Genomic DNA, 16,259 nt, shown 5'->3' on the forward strand with positions numbered 1-16,259 from the left:
GAGCTCGAGATTGACCTTAGCGAGGCTCTAGACCGGCCGGACGCGGCGTCGAACGATAAGCTAGATAACGACGGTCGCGAGCTCGGAACCCGCGGGCGTATCGATCCGGCCAGTAACTCGGACGGTGACTCGGACAGTGCAAAGGACAATGAAGAGTAGGCTCGTAGACTAGAACTTCGCAAACTAACCTTAAGTCTTACCCCGGACTATGACGTGGAAACTATAACTATACGGCGTGACGAGTTTGTCAATTTACTCGCGAGAGTGAACGTGTCCTAGTCTGCCGTCTTCCTTGACTAGTAAGGTCGATTGAAGACCTACGCCTCGAGGGTTAGCACGTTCAACGATAAGGATATCCGTCGCATTGCTAACTTTCTCTTTCACGATATACTAGGGGCCCCTACGTATACCCGTATAGTGAACCTCACTAAGTGGTAGAACGACACAGTTAATGATGATGCTGCGCTGGCGGAAAGAGCCAGGCTAGCTAGCCGACAGGTACGATATCCGAAGGTAGCCCGTAAGCTGTTTAATGGCTAGGCGGCAGCTGAGCAGTCCACGCTACGGACGAACAATTTCTATCGGGCGTTGACGGGCAACCTGGGCCGCGTTCGAGTCCTACAATAGTATCTGAAGCTAGTTAAGTATGGGAAGAGGAACCTAAAGGGTGTTCCCGAAGCTATATAAGCCGTCGGCGTACCTATGAAGGGTCGGTGGACCTCTCGCATTAAGCAGTATATCCAGATTATTCTAGGCCTACTAGGTTAGAACTAGCTCAATAACCGGCTATAAGAGGCGCAAATAGTGAGCTCTTTCTCGTCGCGCTAGGGCGTAGGCGTAGTTGTCCTAATGCCGGTTAACTTTATCTCCTTGTAAGTCTCCCTATACCTCGGAGCCCCTGCTGAACGGTACTAATATAACCTTAGCTTCCGACCCTTTAGCGTAGTTAAAGTAAATACCATCGCGAAGACCTTATAGAAGGTTCTTCGTACAGAGCCACTTATGGAGATATACGATAACCTTAATCAGTATATTATTAACGCCGTTAGAAACGGCAGACCCCTTAAGGTCAAGTTTACGACTATACGAGGAGATAACCTATAAAGCCGGATTGAGAACGCTCTGTTCGAGACTAATGGTGACGACGACGCCGAGATAGTGGACGCGGAGAACTAAGAGAAGCTTGAGGATAGCATTAACCGCCGTTGCGGCTAGCTCGTTAGGGTCAGAAGTCTGTGCGTATAATCGTTTACCTATGGTGACCAAGGGGTAAGGAAAGGGTCTAGCTTAACTAGAGCTCACCTATCATTGTATATTAGAGGTCGATACGAAAGAACTATACCCCTAGCTAGTGTAATATAAACTCTATAAACAATACCCTTAGGCATTAGTATAAAGGACTTAATCGATCGATACGCTTTATAAGGGTCTACTATATTAGTATAACAGACTAAGTAAAGGAAGATTGTCGATAGGGGAATATTGTTGAAACATTTAATCCTAGATCTTAACCCTTAAGCATTTAGCATCGAGCATACAGCGATATACACCATCAAGCATATAGCGAGTATATAGCATCAAGCCTATACAGCGAGCACGTAGCATCAAGTATATAGCGAGTATACAGCATTAAGCATACAGCATTAAGCATACAGCATTAAGCATACAGCATCAAACATGCAGCATTAAGCATATAGCATCAAGCATACAGCATCAAGCACGCAGCATATAGCATATAGCACCAAGCACGTAGCATCAAGTATACAGCGAGTATACAGTATCAAGTATGTAGTATCAAGTACGCAGTATACAGCATATAGCATCAAGCATACAGCATCAAGCATATAGCATCAAGTATACAGCATCAAGTATATAGCATCAAGCATTCAGCGAGCATACAGTACCAAGGATATAGCGAGTATACAGCATCAAGTATAGAGCGAGTATATAGCATCAAGCATAGAACGAGTATATAGCGTCAAGCATAGAGCGAGTATATAATATTAAGTATATAGCGAGCATACAGCGTATAGCACCAAGCATATAGTATATAGTACGAAGTATATAGTACGAAGCATATAGCACTATATAGCGAGTATACAATATCAAGTATATAGCGAGTATATAGTATCAAGCATAGAGCGAGTATATAGTATCAAGCATACAACGAGTATACAGCATCAAGCACCAAGTATATAGTATATAGTACGAAGCACATAGCACTATATATACAATATTAAGCACGTAGTATCTAGTATACATTATACAGCACCAAGTATAGTATACTTTCAATAATATATCACACACTATACAGCACGTAGCATATAGCATAAAGTATACAGTATTAAGTATATAGCATACACGTAGCATCGAGCATATAGTACCATATATACAGCGCTAAGTATACAGCACTAAGTACGCAGCATTAAGTATACTTGCTTTCAAGGATATAGTACACCATTTTATCTAAGGCTTGGCATACTAATATGGTGGACGTCCCTTTCTCTATGCCAACCCTACGCCCAGTCTTTATTTTGCTTTACTTTATAATCGCCGCGACTCTTCCTCCCGTAAGACCTCGACGTTCGACTCTTTGCCCATTTCTCGTCCATCCCTTATATTTCTAACATACTTTGGAGTTCCTTGCCCCGGTTCCTAACTATGCCCCTTATCGAAGCCGTTAGTACAATCTACTGGGTTAATCGCAATCCCTAGGCGTATATATAAAAACACCTATTATCTTCACCGCTAACGAAGCCCGTAGAGCTATACGTGCCGGCGTCTTGGTTTAGGATATAAAGGCGAGTAGAGTAGCACTCGAGAACTTCTGCACGAAAGTCGGCCTTCGCCTAGGCGATCTCCGTGGCTATGATCATCTCGCCCTCGCTCGAGGAATCAACCCGATGCCATTAGAAAAGAATTTCCAGTACTCCGAGGGCACCGTGGCGTCTGTCCTTCGCCCTATTATAGCTACGTAGGATCAACTAGATAGAACTATTAACCCGAGTCGAGACGACGAGAAACAGAGGTACCGATATAGTCCAATCTAGTCAGACTTATCGTGTACTGTTGACTGTGCCATTTTTGTCGGGCTGATACTCAACGTTGGAAGGATACAGATCGACCAAGTCAGCCCGCAAGATCTCCTGAAGGAGCCTATCCCGTCTTTCCTGATGCGCAAGATCGTGTCTCGGCATTAGGGCTAGTTGGACGACATCGCCCGTAGCAAGATGCGCGATTATCTCCGTGACGAGCTATATCGTTTCGACCCGATATCCTTCTATCCACCACTAAAGGGGAATCCCGTGGCTAACGTTATCAATACATGCTTCCACGGGGTCCCGCAGGTGAGCTATACAAGTGTCAGGGTAACTCGATACTGTGACGGCGTATATATGGTCAACAACGCCACCGTACCCCGGCGGAATAACTGTATCTATATTGGTTAAGTACCGGTCGGTGCTTACGTTCAAGCACGGTTCAGCCCGACGATAGACCAAGTGTCGGGTCGGGCCAAAGATATACTCTACGCCTATAACGAGGGGATATATCTACATTCTATAACGACACAGCTCATAATCCTAGATAGGATACCTTCACATCTCGTCGTGCACGTCGCTAGGGTCGTGGATAGTCCCTCTACTCGATCCGCCGACCCGTACCAAGGCATCACCATCACTTACCTCGACCGCCGCCACCAGCCACGCTCAATTTCATATCGCGCCGTTGGTGCTGTACTGGCCGAGGACACAGCCCTCGCCACCCACTTTCTCGTTGTCTGGCACCTAGAAGACGAACACGTTCTCTACGACGGCATGAAAAACAACGGGAGGATCCGAAGGATTCAAGGCTAGTGGGATCTAGGGATAGCATCGTGCCGTATCGTTACCATTTTCTTTCAGGTAGAAAGTGCGGTCGGTACTAGGCGTCAAGGATAGTATGCACCATATTGCTCGAGCACCCAAGGGTACGGCTCTATAAAGATCGTAGGCCGGCCAAGGCTGCCCGCCAGCGCTGCCTAGAGGTCGTCTAAAACAACGCTATATCTTCGTCCACATCCACGTCACTAGCCTCGAGGTGGTCTTGCACGACTTCTTCATCTATATCTGCGTCCATCTCTACGTTACTAGCCTCGAGGTGGTCTTGCACGACTTCTTTATCTATATCTTCGTCTATCTCCACGTTACTAGTATCGGGGTAGTCTTATACGACTTCTTTATCCATAATATCAGTATCCTACGTCTTATTATCCGTCCATTCCGCCTCGATAGCCGTAACCTATACATCACTCGCCATACAGATATCGTCGTCGATAACACCTTTCTAATTCACACTAGCGTAGTTGATACAAATCACCCGCCCTCCACGCTCGTAGACGACTCGGGCAAATTCTTGGACCATTTGCCGGCAGCCCGGTACTTTGAGCGCCGTCCCCATCACCAGTAGCACGTCGGGCTTAAGCTCGATATCCTCGTGCTAACGCTCTACCAACTAAGTACTGTCGGGATACTCTTCACCGTACAGTATAATATTCGGTCGTAGTGTGCCTATGGTCTAGGTTCGTTTACCCTTGGCCACCCGCTCTATATACAACCGCCAATAGTCTAGGCACGGCGTCGATATGCCTTCACTTACGTCTTTCTATATCTCGTCCGTCCAGGGTGACCGATATACGTATATTATATAGCGTAGTGACATTATATTACCGTGTAGCTAAATGACACTATAGCTTGCTCCACTGCCTTTGCTATCCGACGCAGTAGAACTAGTCTATACGGTGTATAGGCCGATACGCTGCTCGAGATGATCGACGTTCTGCGTGTAGCAGCGGATTAGAAGCCCTCGGTCGTTAAGCCGTCGAAGGAAACGGTGCGTTCGACTACCATCCCGAATACGGTAAATTCGATGCTTTAGCGCCGCGGCGAATTGATAGAAAACGGGCTGTGTTACTAGCTATGCCAGTATATCGACGTCAAACAAGTCTCGACCTCTGACCTTGGCGGCCATTGGTAATACGTTGATTTCATTATAGAGGTCGTTGATAAGAGTATTCGCCTTAGTATTATGCATGCCACCTAGTGAGCGGAAATCCTATGCTCAAAATATTAGTTGCTATAGCCCAATCTCTCGGAGACTTTGTCCCGTACCAGAAGGCCGCAGCTGCGACTAATCCCGGCACCCGTGATAACAACACAGCGAGCGCCGTGTAGGAGCGACAACATTACCGACAGTCGATCTATATCGTTACTAGTGATTACTTCAGGATCCATTGTAGTAATAGGCGCAGTACAATATCGGTTCGAGTCATCGACGGCCCTAATCCATATCCTAGAAAACTAGGGAGCGATATTTCAAAACAAACACATTCACGTGATCCTTTTATCACTTGTATATACCGGTATACTAAGGCGGTCGTGGACGCCCTAGGCCACGGGCACGTAACCCAAAGCGCCTACGGTAGGGTTTCAGGGTATTTGCTCACTCGACAGCATATATTACCCCTTACTTCCATAGTGTATCCCTTTCCCTCCCCCTTAGCTTATCACTCCTATATCTACACTTCTCTTCCTCCTGGGTATCCGGGCGATTTCGTTATGGCCGCGTCTTCCTCCTCGACCTCTAGTCGCTAGATTGTAGAGGAGGTCTATACTATCTCGTATCGAGTGTCTGTCTTTCCCCTACTAATCTCTTACATTAGAGTCTCCGAGAGGCCCTAGCCGCCGTTGTACGTTATGAGCCTACCGGAGAGGCTATCTACCGTCTAGTATACAAAGGTAGGACCGCGACTAGGAACCCTACCCCGAAAGTCGTAGTGCTAAACAACGGTAGTGGTCTTTACTAGACGTATCCCTCCACCCCCCTTAGCGACCGTAAGGTCGGCTATAACCTCTTGTCCCTCGATCATAAACCGTCCACTTCCGAGGAAGCGGATAGAAGACCGGTGTCCTCCTAACGAATCGACTCGCCCGGCTGCGAGCGTCCCTTCGACGGGAACGAAGACGTTACCTACTCCATCCCTAACCTCGAACGAGGCCGCGAAGCTAGCGAGGGAGAATAGCGACGAGGACGACAAGGAACCTCGCCGTATAAAGCGCGTCCGACTGGCGGGTTATGAGCTACCGGGTACAAACGGTGCACCTAATCGCCTAAAGGGCTTGGCTATTGCGACGCGGACACCCGAAAAGCACGGATACGAGAAGAAAAATAGGAAATTAAGAAAGATATTATAGATATAGGTATAAATATATATTTATCGAGATAATATTAATGTCCATTATATTGATATGATAAAGGTTGGATAATAGGCGCTCGTCTTGGGCGGTGGCCCGTGCCCACCCGGTGTACTTTAGGCCTACACTAGCTATAGCCTTAGGGGCCGGCTCGCTAATACCTACCTCGTAAAGTTGTCCTGCTCCCGTAGAAAAGAGTTAGCTAGCGTATACATATTTAGGGTAGGCGCTATCCTACGATAAGGTTACCTAAATAGACCCCGCCCACTATACACTCAACGCCTTTCACTTTTCTTCGTTGTTGTTCTAAATTCTACCTTCGCGTCCGACGTCCTTGACTTAATTCCAACGTCCTTCTATAAGTGACAATAGATAGTCATAGCCACTAGAATGTAGGTACTACCTCAAAGACCCTCACTATCTCATTCTGATCTATCAACCAGATCCCTATAGCCGCTATTCAACGCCTACGCCAGTATATAGAACAACTCCTCGAACACGACCCTTCCGGCGCTTCTATCTTACTCCTAGCTTCTAAAGATAAGCGTATCCTAATGTTTCGAACGGTCTCTCGTAGCTAACTGCGACTCTAGCCGTCTACGGACGAGCTCATCGAGAGCTCCCCGCGAGCGCCGACGTCGATACTCTACCCGTACCCTACTAGATATAGGTGGCGCAGTCTCGTCTCCCGCCGTCCCCAACAGTGAAAGACAATCAGATAAAGTCATAAAAGAGTAGGTATACGCGAGATAATAACGATCGTCCCAGCCCGGTCCACGGTGCACGACCACCGTTACCGAATCGAGAAAGGTCGATCGATTATAACGACCACGGCTCGGGGGAGAATACTAGGACCCACGACAACGATATCGTCGACCCGTTACGTCGATCTAATACTCCTCTTACACGGCTATCGCCTTAGACGATTACGCCTCAGTATCGTTAAGTGCTAGAATTGCTATACCTACCCACCCTCCCGCAGGATAAGGACGGTCTAAAGGCAGGCGAACCGGCTAGCGAGACTCACTCGGAATCGAGTATCGCCACTCCTGACTCCTCCTATATGATCGACGAAACAGATCTCTTCCGTCGCATTGACGAGTTAATCAATAAAAGCCCGATACTGTCTCCCGTACTGACCAGTTATATCGAAAAGACTCCAACGGAAACCTCAAAGCCCGCGTCTCTACGTTTTGGACCATACCCTCCAGATCTGCTACCCTCTTCACGATCTAAAGACACCACGACTCCGACCGCCACGGTCGTATTAGGACGTTCGACCTACGCCACCGTTAAGACTCGCTCGTCGATCGCGCGTCGCGCGAAACCGCGCCGAAAAGCTATCAAGGACTCGGAAGAGACGCCATTGCAACCCCCTAGCCGATTAGGTCCGGTCATACAGTCACCACAGAAAAACACATTAAATTCTAAAGAAGGTTAGGCGAGCTCTTCGGCGATCTATATTCGATCGCTAAGAGTAACAATGTCTCCTAATGAGACGACGCCACCCGTTACTACTACGAAGAAGAGACCGTTGCCGACCCCTTCCTCCCCTGGTAGACAGGTCAGGTTCGGCCGAAAGTCGAAACGACTACGCCTTGAAGTCGAACCTTAAGCCGGTGCGAATGGATTTGAGACGCTACTTTTAGTATCTCGTCTTATCGACGATATTATATAGACGTCTTTAATTCTCTATCCATATCAGATAGTTACCCTATAAACCTAATAGCTAGGTAGCCTCGGCCGGTGAGCATAAGCATTATATGACGGCGCACTTAATTACCTAATAAGATTAACCGAACATCGACTCTTGGCGAATATTTTCTAAAAGTTATTTATTCGCGACCTTCCTTCTTATCACCACTTATATCGGGCCTCGGTCTTACATCGAGTGTTCCTACGCAACGAGTCTAACGACTGTCGACTATATCGTACCCAACATGGCGGCATCCTCTCGTCTAGAGTACTTAGAGTATATCGGTAAACCCGACGATACGATAATAGTGGTATTGACAACCACTGTAGTTCTAGTAGAAGATACTAACTTTCTCTTTAGATTATGGACAACCTTAAGGAGTTGCTGGACCGTTCTACCGAAAAGCTTACCCTGGCTCGATCACTCTATCGATTCACTATAATAATCGCTAATAAGCATGCTCTCCCTATAGAGTCTATCCAATATGATATAGTACCGCCAGCCAAAAGACCGAAGGCGTTCGGGGAAAAATTTACGCCGAAGAGAGTTCGTTCTAATTCAACACTAACGACCACCTCACGTCCCCGAGAGATATCTACGGTAACCGACGGCGGTCTGGGCAATAATAACCTATCCGCTAGAATACCCTTACAAAGCGACGCTCGAATACAAGGTTAGCTACGCGATATTCCCGCGCTAGGGTTAGGACGTCTATCTACGCGTAACGCACAATCCGCTTAATAGAGGAGTGACCGTAGCGACTCGGGGACTCGTGATCGCAATGACGAGGTCGGGGGCGACCAAAGTCCTAGCGAAAGAAATTACGAGCATAGAGGCGACGAGGACGGCGATAGCGGCACCGACGACGAAAACGACGACCAAGACGACGTCTACATTCAAAAGCGTCTTCAAAATGGCCTTCTACCCATCGCACCCCGTTCGGATATTAGCACCATTAGGGAGAGGCGGACATAGTTCTATCGCCGTCTACGCTCGTTGGAAGTCCCTATCTAGCGGAACAATAAGTGGGTTACCATGGGGTTCACGGCCACCGAGATTATCGAGATCACTAATTTCATGTTCTCCGACCTCACTGGACCTAAGGCCGTAGAGCGTATCGCGTTACTCGTAGAGCGCTACTCCTAAGACCGAGGTGATATACCCGACACACGAAGCTCCAAGCGCGCCGAAGAGGCCGTAGACTACTCGGACACTCCCTCCCAGCTCTAGGCCTTTTTTAAAACCTATTCTCGGGCGGCCGCCAAGAAGGATTATAACAATATCCTCGAATATGTCTATTAGCTATAGCGTAACCTCGAGTTCCTTACCGAGCTAAATCGACTCTAAGAATTAACTAAGCGGAAGGACCCTAAAATCCTAAAGCTGTTTAACAACCACAACATTAAGTCTAAGTCCGGATCGACCTTGATGAATCGACTAACCAGCTATATCTACGACATACTTAGCATCAAAAAAAATGAATTCTGGAACTTTGTTTCGGGTATTTAGGCAACGTAGGGTCTCGTGTCCGCCGTTGGAAGTCCTAGAGTCATTATCCTTATCCCGCTATTACGTAGTCGGAAGTTCGTTTATTCCCTTACCTCTACTACCTTAGTTTTTATCTCGGCTAATAATCTCTAGGCTATACAAATAGGGCAATTAAAGAATAGCGTATATTTACGAGCTCTTCGGGTCGATTAACCTAGAATTTCGTCGACTCTATTAAATGCTCGACACTACGATCCTACAACCTATTCTCGCTTATAAGAGTCTATCGATAATGGAACTCTCGTTAATTCTAGATAAGTTACTAGAGGAGCATATAGACTTGGCGTTAACGGGTATATAGGGACGAATCGTCGAAGTTGACTCTACGGATTCGGATAGATCTGACGCGATAGACAATAATGACGGAATCGAGGAAGTATCGATAGCGTCGGCTAGATCTAATGTGATCGACGAATAATGCTTCGTAACTCGTCTACCTATCTTGCGGTAGTGACATATAATAGAGTTAAGTTTTATACTTACTACGAGATTGTTAAGACGCCTAGCCCGTTGCTCGTCAACACTAGTATATTAATATGCTAGAGTCCTTTAAAGCGGCGATTGTTTAAACTTATTTCAAGGGCGTGTATGGCATAACCCTATAAAAGACGTGTCCTCCTCTTCTCGCGTCCTAGGATCCTTATACTTCTAACCTTTAACTCCCTTCCCCAAAGTACTATCCGCTGGAGAGCCCTTTTTGAGTGATATTGTTATCGTTTCTATTTTATCCTCAATGGCTTCGTCCACCTTAGGAAGGACGTCGAGATCACTAATATCCTATCGTCGTCGACCACTACGCCTAGATGGCTAGTATCGACAAATATTTAGCCCCTATTTCGGTTCTTCTAGTAACTCGGAGTCTACCACCTTTCGATCGATACGAAGCTCGGTAGAGACTACACCCTTAACCACACGAGATTCGGCGAGGCTATATCGGCTGAAGAATAGGACTGAGGCCTTTCAACCACTAGTCTCTCTATACATATCGACAGCTACCCCCTTCTCGGTCTGCCACCTTACTTGGCTAGTAAGATATAGTTAAGCACACTTTCTCTAACCATCTATAGTTTCATATCCTTGGAGACTCGTCTTATCCTATCGAGATTCCCGAGTCGCCCCCAGACTCCCCCACCTACTCCTAGTATACGGATCCCCACCGACGCCTAGGTCCCAGCGCAGTTCTACCCCTTATCCAGCCCAAAAATGGAGAACATTTTAAGGAGGAGAAAAAAGACGGGCATATAAGGGAGACCGAAACCCTGGCCGATCATCCCTGTCTAGCTATATATCCTATTGGCGATGATACTGTGATGGGGCTGAACCAGGACTACGACGACGAGGTAGGCCCCTCGCTCATCGAGTCCATGCCCGCACGGTCGAGCCTACGATAAAGAGCCTATCGGCTAGCGTCTTGTATCCTAACTCTAGGGGCTTCTCGTCCACGGCCGTCTCTCGAATTTTAGGGTCTCTATACCGACGACGATGGTCGTAACAATGGCCGTAACGATAGTCGTAACGAGAGTAGTGACGAGAGTGGTGACGAGGCCACCACCGACAATAACTCTATCGGGTCCATATTAGATAGGTCTATAATAGACGATTTCGACGTTCCCGACGTAGACAACGTCGATATTGTAATAGAAGAAATCTTCCGCCTTCTTATGGGCGATTGTGGATATAGGCCCGAGCAACACGAGGACGACTCTATATCCTATATAGCCGATGGGTTGGACAACCACTGCGATCTCTCGGCTATATACCTCGACGAACACGGACGGCAACGACTCGGATCGCACCCTCGAGTCGGTCTTCGTTATGACGGATTTCTATCCAACGAGGGACACGCCCGGCACGTATACCTCGTAGCCTCCACGTTGCGGTCTCTCTTCGAAGGACGTCTAGACGAGGAGACGCCGATGCCGTAGGTCTGTCTCCATTCGGAAGAGACACCTCGCGCTAGGGCCAAAATTTCCTTTGACGTCGATAGCTTCCTTGGATTTCCGTCCTCGTTAGGCGCGTTGCGTAAGGGATTCCGCTTTTGTCCCAGCCACAATCTCTCGCGTAGCATCCGCAGCAGTCTATATATCAAACGTAGGGTTCTTTATTCTGGTCCGAAGGGGAAGCTGACGCAGCGGACACATTATTTCCGCGATATCCTATATATATACCTAGGATCTATTGATAGGCTATTTGACTGCTCCCTCTATATCTTCTTCCCTCGATTGATGTCAACCATCGACCATAGAGGTAGAGGGGAGCCTAGGAAGAAAAAGAGAAAGCGCTTTACCTATCTCCCCGCTACTACGGTATAGAGGTTTATCGACTAGGCCTTACTCCCTTACGTTCGGAAGTATATCGAGGAGGACTGCCTATAGCGGGTGCCCCCGTCGCAGTAGGTTAGGGAGTTAAAGGCTCAAGCCAAGGGTATCGAGCACTAGTAGCGTATCGGCGAACGGGGTCTTAAGGTTTCATTTACCCACCATATACTATTAGACGGCCTAGAACAAGTGTGGACCAAGATGAACCGTATATTCGACGACCCGAGATTCCGGCTTACCGAATTTCAAGATGCGTTCCTCTTAATCAATGCCAAGGGGTTTAAGTCGGATTTCAAGGTAACTAGATCGCTCTACTAGGCCATCGACCGATATCTTACCCATCTCGAGGGAATTTTCGACTTCGAGCTTATGCAATATATAGTGTACGATATCGCTCGAGAGGTGTATCCGCTGAGCCCTATACGATATCCGTTCGTATCGACCCAGAGCGATGAAAAGGCCGTCCTCTTCTAGAAGACTTGCTACCTACGATCTAAATATGCGAGGCTCCGTAACGGCTACTTCGGTGGCCAATCGGGGCAGATGTACCTATATTATCTATACTTCTTACGGGACACCGCCAATATAACCGTTAAGCCTCCCGTGCGGTCGCCTACGTATTGTAGTGGGTGGTATTACGGTCAGTGGTACTCGGCCTCGAAGGAGATATCTAATGCTAGGTCGCTACACACGTTCACCAACGAGGGTCTCACTAAACTGGCTATCAACGCCCGCGTATAGGCGGCTCACGCTAAGTGGCAGGGTAATAGAGATTTACGACGTCGCGAATTTTTGCTTCGGAGCTTCGTCGAGTATAAGCGCCGCATATACAACTCCTATTCAAACTACGCCAAGGTAGCGTTTACTACTCGCTGAGAAGGTCGGACCGCCCATGCTATCCTCCTCCGCCTTAGGGAGATGGCTCGTCTTAGAGAAGAGGAAGGTGGGTTGGATATTATACTTAACGAGACTCCCTCGGCCGCTTAGGCCATTCGAGCCGACAGCTGGTGCCGATTCATCTTAAACAACTACGATAAGTATATCACCGCAGTCGAAGTGGCGAGTGTAACCAGCCCCAACACCGGCATTAGTTTCGAGCGATCGAAGTGTATAGCCGCCCTCTTAAAATATATCGCCCGACTATCGAGCTGCGACCCGTCTCGCGATGCCCTCTTATCCTACTCGGTCCGACAGTCCAGGGACGGTCAGGTCTAGGGTCTCAACATCCAAGATACAATCATAGAACACAGCTACGGATAGCTTCGACCTATCATCGACTAGGAGGCGTTAACGTTCAAGGTTAATGTAAGCTCGGAGGTCGTCCGTAGCGACCGTAATCTATCTCGGTGGTATGCACGTAGTGGCCAGCTCCTCCAAGATACGGACAACTCCCTACAGCTATGCTTTACCGCCCTGCAAGATCCCTCTTCCGTATATACCGCCCGATACGAAGCGCTTCTCCTCGTCGCCCATCTCTACCTACGTAAGTATCGCCGAGACATTGTGAAGGCGATTAAGAAGGAATTTCTACAACCTAAAGATGACGACTTTAACACCGACAATATACGATTCAGTTACGATGGTCTATCCAATACCCTAATTAATCAACCTAAACTGATCTAAAGCAACAAGACGGGTATAAAGACTCCTGAAGATCTATTCCAGTGGATATAGGGGGTCCACGAAGGGCGTAAATATAAGTACTTCCAGCAAAAGCCCTTTAGGATCATACAAGACAAGGTCCACGATGCCTTAGCAGCGGGACGACCTAGCCTCCTCGAGCAATAGACCAACCTTCTTAAGCTTAAGTTTTTCCGATATCATTGGATCGTTCCTTACCCCGATACGAATGGTACCTTCATCGCCACCGCAAAGACGACTAAAGCCCGTTAGTAGTGGTCGGTCATAACCAATGGGATATATACAAGTACGAGTTAGGGCCGACGAGACAAAATAAGAGGGTCCCCGCCGGACTACCCTACGACCTTGGACATAGGCACGGATAACCTAAAGGCCTTCTTCTCCGGGCTTAGTTCGGAGCGATATAGAGACAGAACAATTCTATAGGGAGCAGGGATACGAGGGACAATTTTCAATGCCATAAACGAACTTTTGTCGTTATTAAGTCTTATCGCTTTACATTAGTATATTAGTATACTAGGCTACTAAGGATATAGTATACCGTATACAGTACGTAGTATATAGCACTATATATATAGCATAAGTACGTAGCGAGCATTAAACACTAAGCACGTAGTATATATCACTATTATATATATAGAACTAAGCATATATCGAATATATAGTACTAGGTACGTAGTATATAGTATATAGTACGACGCATACAGTATTATATATACAGTATCGAGTATATAGCGAGTATATAGTATTAAGCACGTAGTATATAGCATACTTTTAAGGATATAGTACATAGGATACAATACGCAGCATATAATACGAAGCGATCTTCGGGCCTAAGTTCATTATATTAATATAGTAGACTTATCGATAAACTTCTACCCTCGATAAGCTTAGGGCTAAGCAAGTATACCGAGGCCTACGGCTCTCGACATTATCATTGTAGAAATCTACTTTCTGCTCTCGATGCGTCGCTCCTTAAGTGCTTTCCTCTAGAATATAAAGCCTCTAACCTTCTTTAAGACGGGCTCGGCTACGTCATTCTCCATTATGGTTATATGGTCGATAGATATCGAAGCGCCAACGGTCGATCCCAACTTAGGTTAATACACGACCTAAATATATAGAGGAATGGTATAAGGCTTCTCGAAACGGATATTATCGAGATGGATTGAGTTGGTCGGTGGACGGCTCGTCTCGTAGCTTAGTTTAACGCCGTAGAGGCCGGTCTCCTTATCCCAGACGACACCAATCTAAGTGGTTTTGGCAGCGTTCTTACCTAGATCAATAACCGCATTCGGCTCGTTAACGATTTTCATTCCCTCTTTATTAATTAGGCCTTTATACTTATCCGCCATCTTATCCGGAAATATAATCACTATCCCGAAGCGCGAGATTTAGGGCGTAACCTAGTCGACTCCTTCGACGGTCAAGATATCGGTAGCCTCGTTAAACTTAGGCGCATCGAGACCGGACACGAAGTGCCTAAATCCTTCTATCTACCACTTACGAATTTGAGCCTCCTTTTGCGAGGTCGATAAGAAGGCTAGCTAAAGGTCCGTATCCACCATATTTCTTTGTAAGCTAATATACCATTTAGCCATCTCTTCCTTAATTTGTCCTAGTTTTATCGTAACGGTGATTAGGGTTAAGAGAGTAATAGCCTACGACCTCTCGTTAGTACCTAGGTAACCGACCCGTAAAGAAGTTTACTTTCCCTCGAGGTGAGAAGTAGTGTAGGAGATCTAATTAAGATTCCACGATAAAGCTATCCTTTAATAATACTATTTCAAAAGTATCGGTGACGAGGAGATTAGGACCGAATAATTTCTACACGTATATTGTTCAAACCCTAGCATACTAATATAGGCCGCTAAGACTACGTAAGGTTAAAGATATATCTCCCTCGCGGTCAAAGTACTATGGGAAAGTCTTGGTATAACTCTTTAACTAAAATATATCTAGAAGGATAGCCTAGAGATAATTTAGTTAAGATTTTAGTTAAAGCCTTTAGTTAAGCATTTAGTTGAAGACCTTAACTAGATTTCGTTTCTATTTCTCTCTAAGATTTTACGAGAACTTCTTAAAACTAATGAGCTTTTATTCCTTCCAATGCATTCTAGGTAGCTTCTAAGACTGATATTAAATAGAAAGTAAAGAGTATCTATCTCTATAAAGATATCGATAGGAAGTATAGTAAAATAGGAGTACTTTAACCCTAAGTATATCGAAACGAAGTATATTAATTAGAAGCACATTAATTAGAAGTACGTTAGGAGCACGTTGAGAGGAGATATATCGAAGGGAGGTATAGGTTAATAGAACTACGTTAAGAAGGAAGCACGTTAAAAAGAAGGACGTCGAAGGGGAAGCCCGTCGAAAGGGAAGCACGTTAAGAAGGAAGCGCGTCGAAAGGGAAGCACGTTGAGAAGGAAGCACGTCGAAAGGGAAGCACGTCGAAAGGGAAGCACGTCGAAAGGGAAGCACGTCGAAAGGGAAGCACGTTAAGAAGGAAGTACGTCGAAAGGGAAGCACGTTAAGAAGGAAGCATGTCGAAAGGGAAGCACGTTAAGAAGGAAGCACGACGAAAGGGAAGCACGTTAAGAAGGAAGCACGTCGAAAGGGAAGCACGTTGAGAGGGAAGCACGTCGAAAGGGAAGCACGTTGAAAGGGAAGCACGTCGAAAGGGAAGCACGTCGAAAGGGAAGCACGTTGAGAAGGAAGTTCGTTAAAAAGGGTTAGGGTTAGGGTTAGGGTTAGGGTTAGGGTTAGGGTTAGGGTTAGGGTTAGGGTTAGGGTTAGGGTTAGGGGTTAGGGTTAGGGTTAGGG

The 16,259-nt window shown here is 46.6% G+C and overlaps 1 protein-coding gene across 1 annotated transcript; it reads left to right on the top strand.

Moving 5' to 3' along the window:
* Positions 1–7,293: 7,293 nt before the first annotated feature.
* Positions 7,294–7,866, top strand: PV05_12069 (uncharacterized protein; the record flags this gene model as incomplete). Its single annotated transcript, XM_013454087.1, has 1 exon — positions 7,294–7,866. One exon carries the CDS (start codon positions 7,294–7,296, stop codon positions 7,669–7,671), a length of 378 nt encoding a protein of 125 aa, XP_013309541.1. The 3' UTR covers positions 7,672–7,866.
* Positions 7,867–16,259: the final 8,393 nt, after the last annotated feature.

Source organism: Exophiala xenobiotica, assembly GCF_000835505.1.
Source record: "Exophiala xenobiotica strain CBS 118157 unplaced genomic scaffold supercont1.8, whole genome shotgun sequence".
Lineage (NCBI taxonomy): Eukaryota > Fungi > Ascomycota > Eurotiomycetes > Chaetothyriales > Herpotrichiellaceae > Exophiala > Exophiala xenobiotica.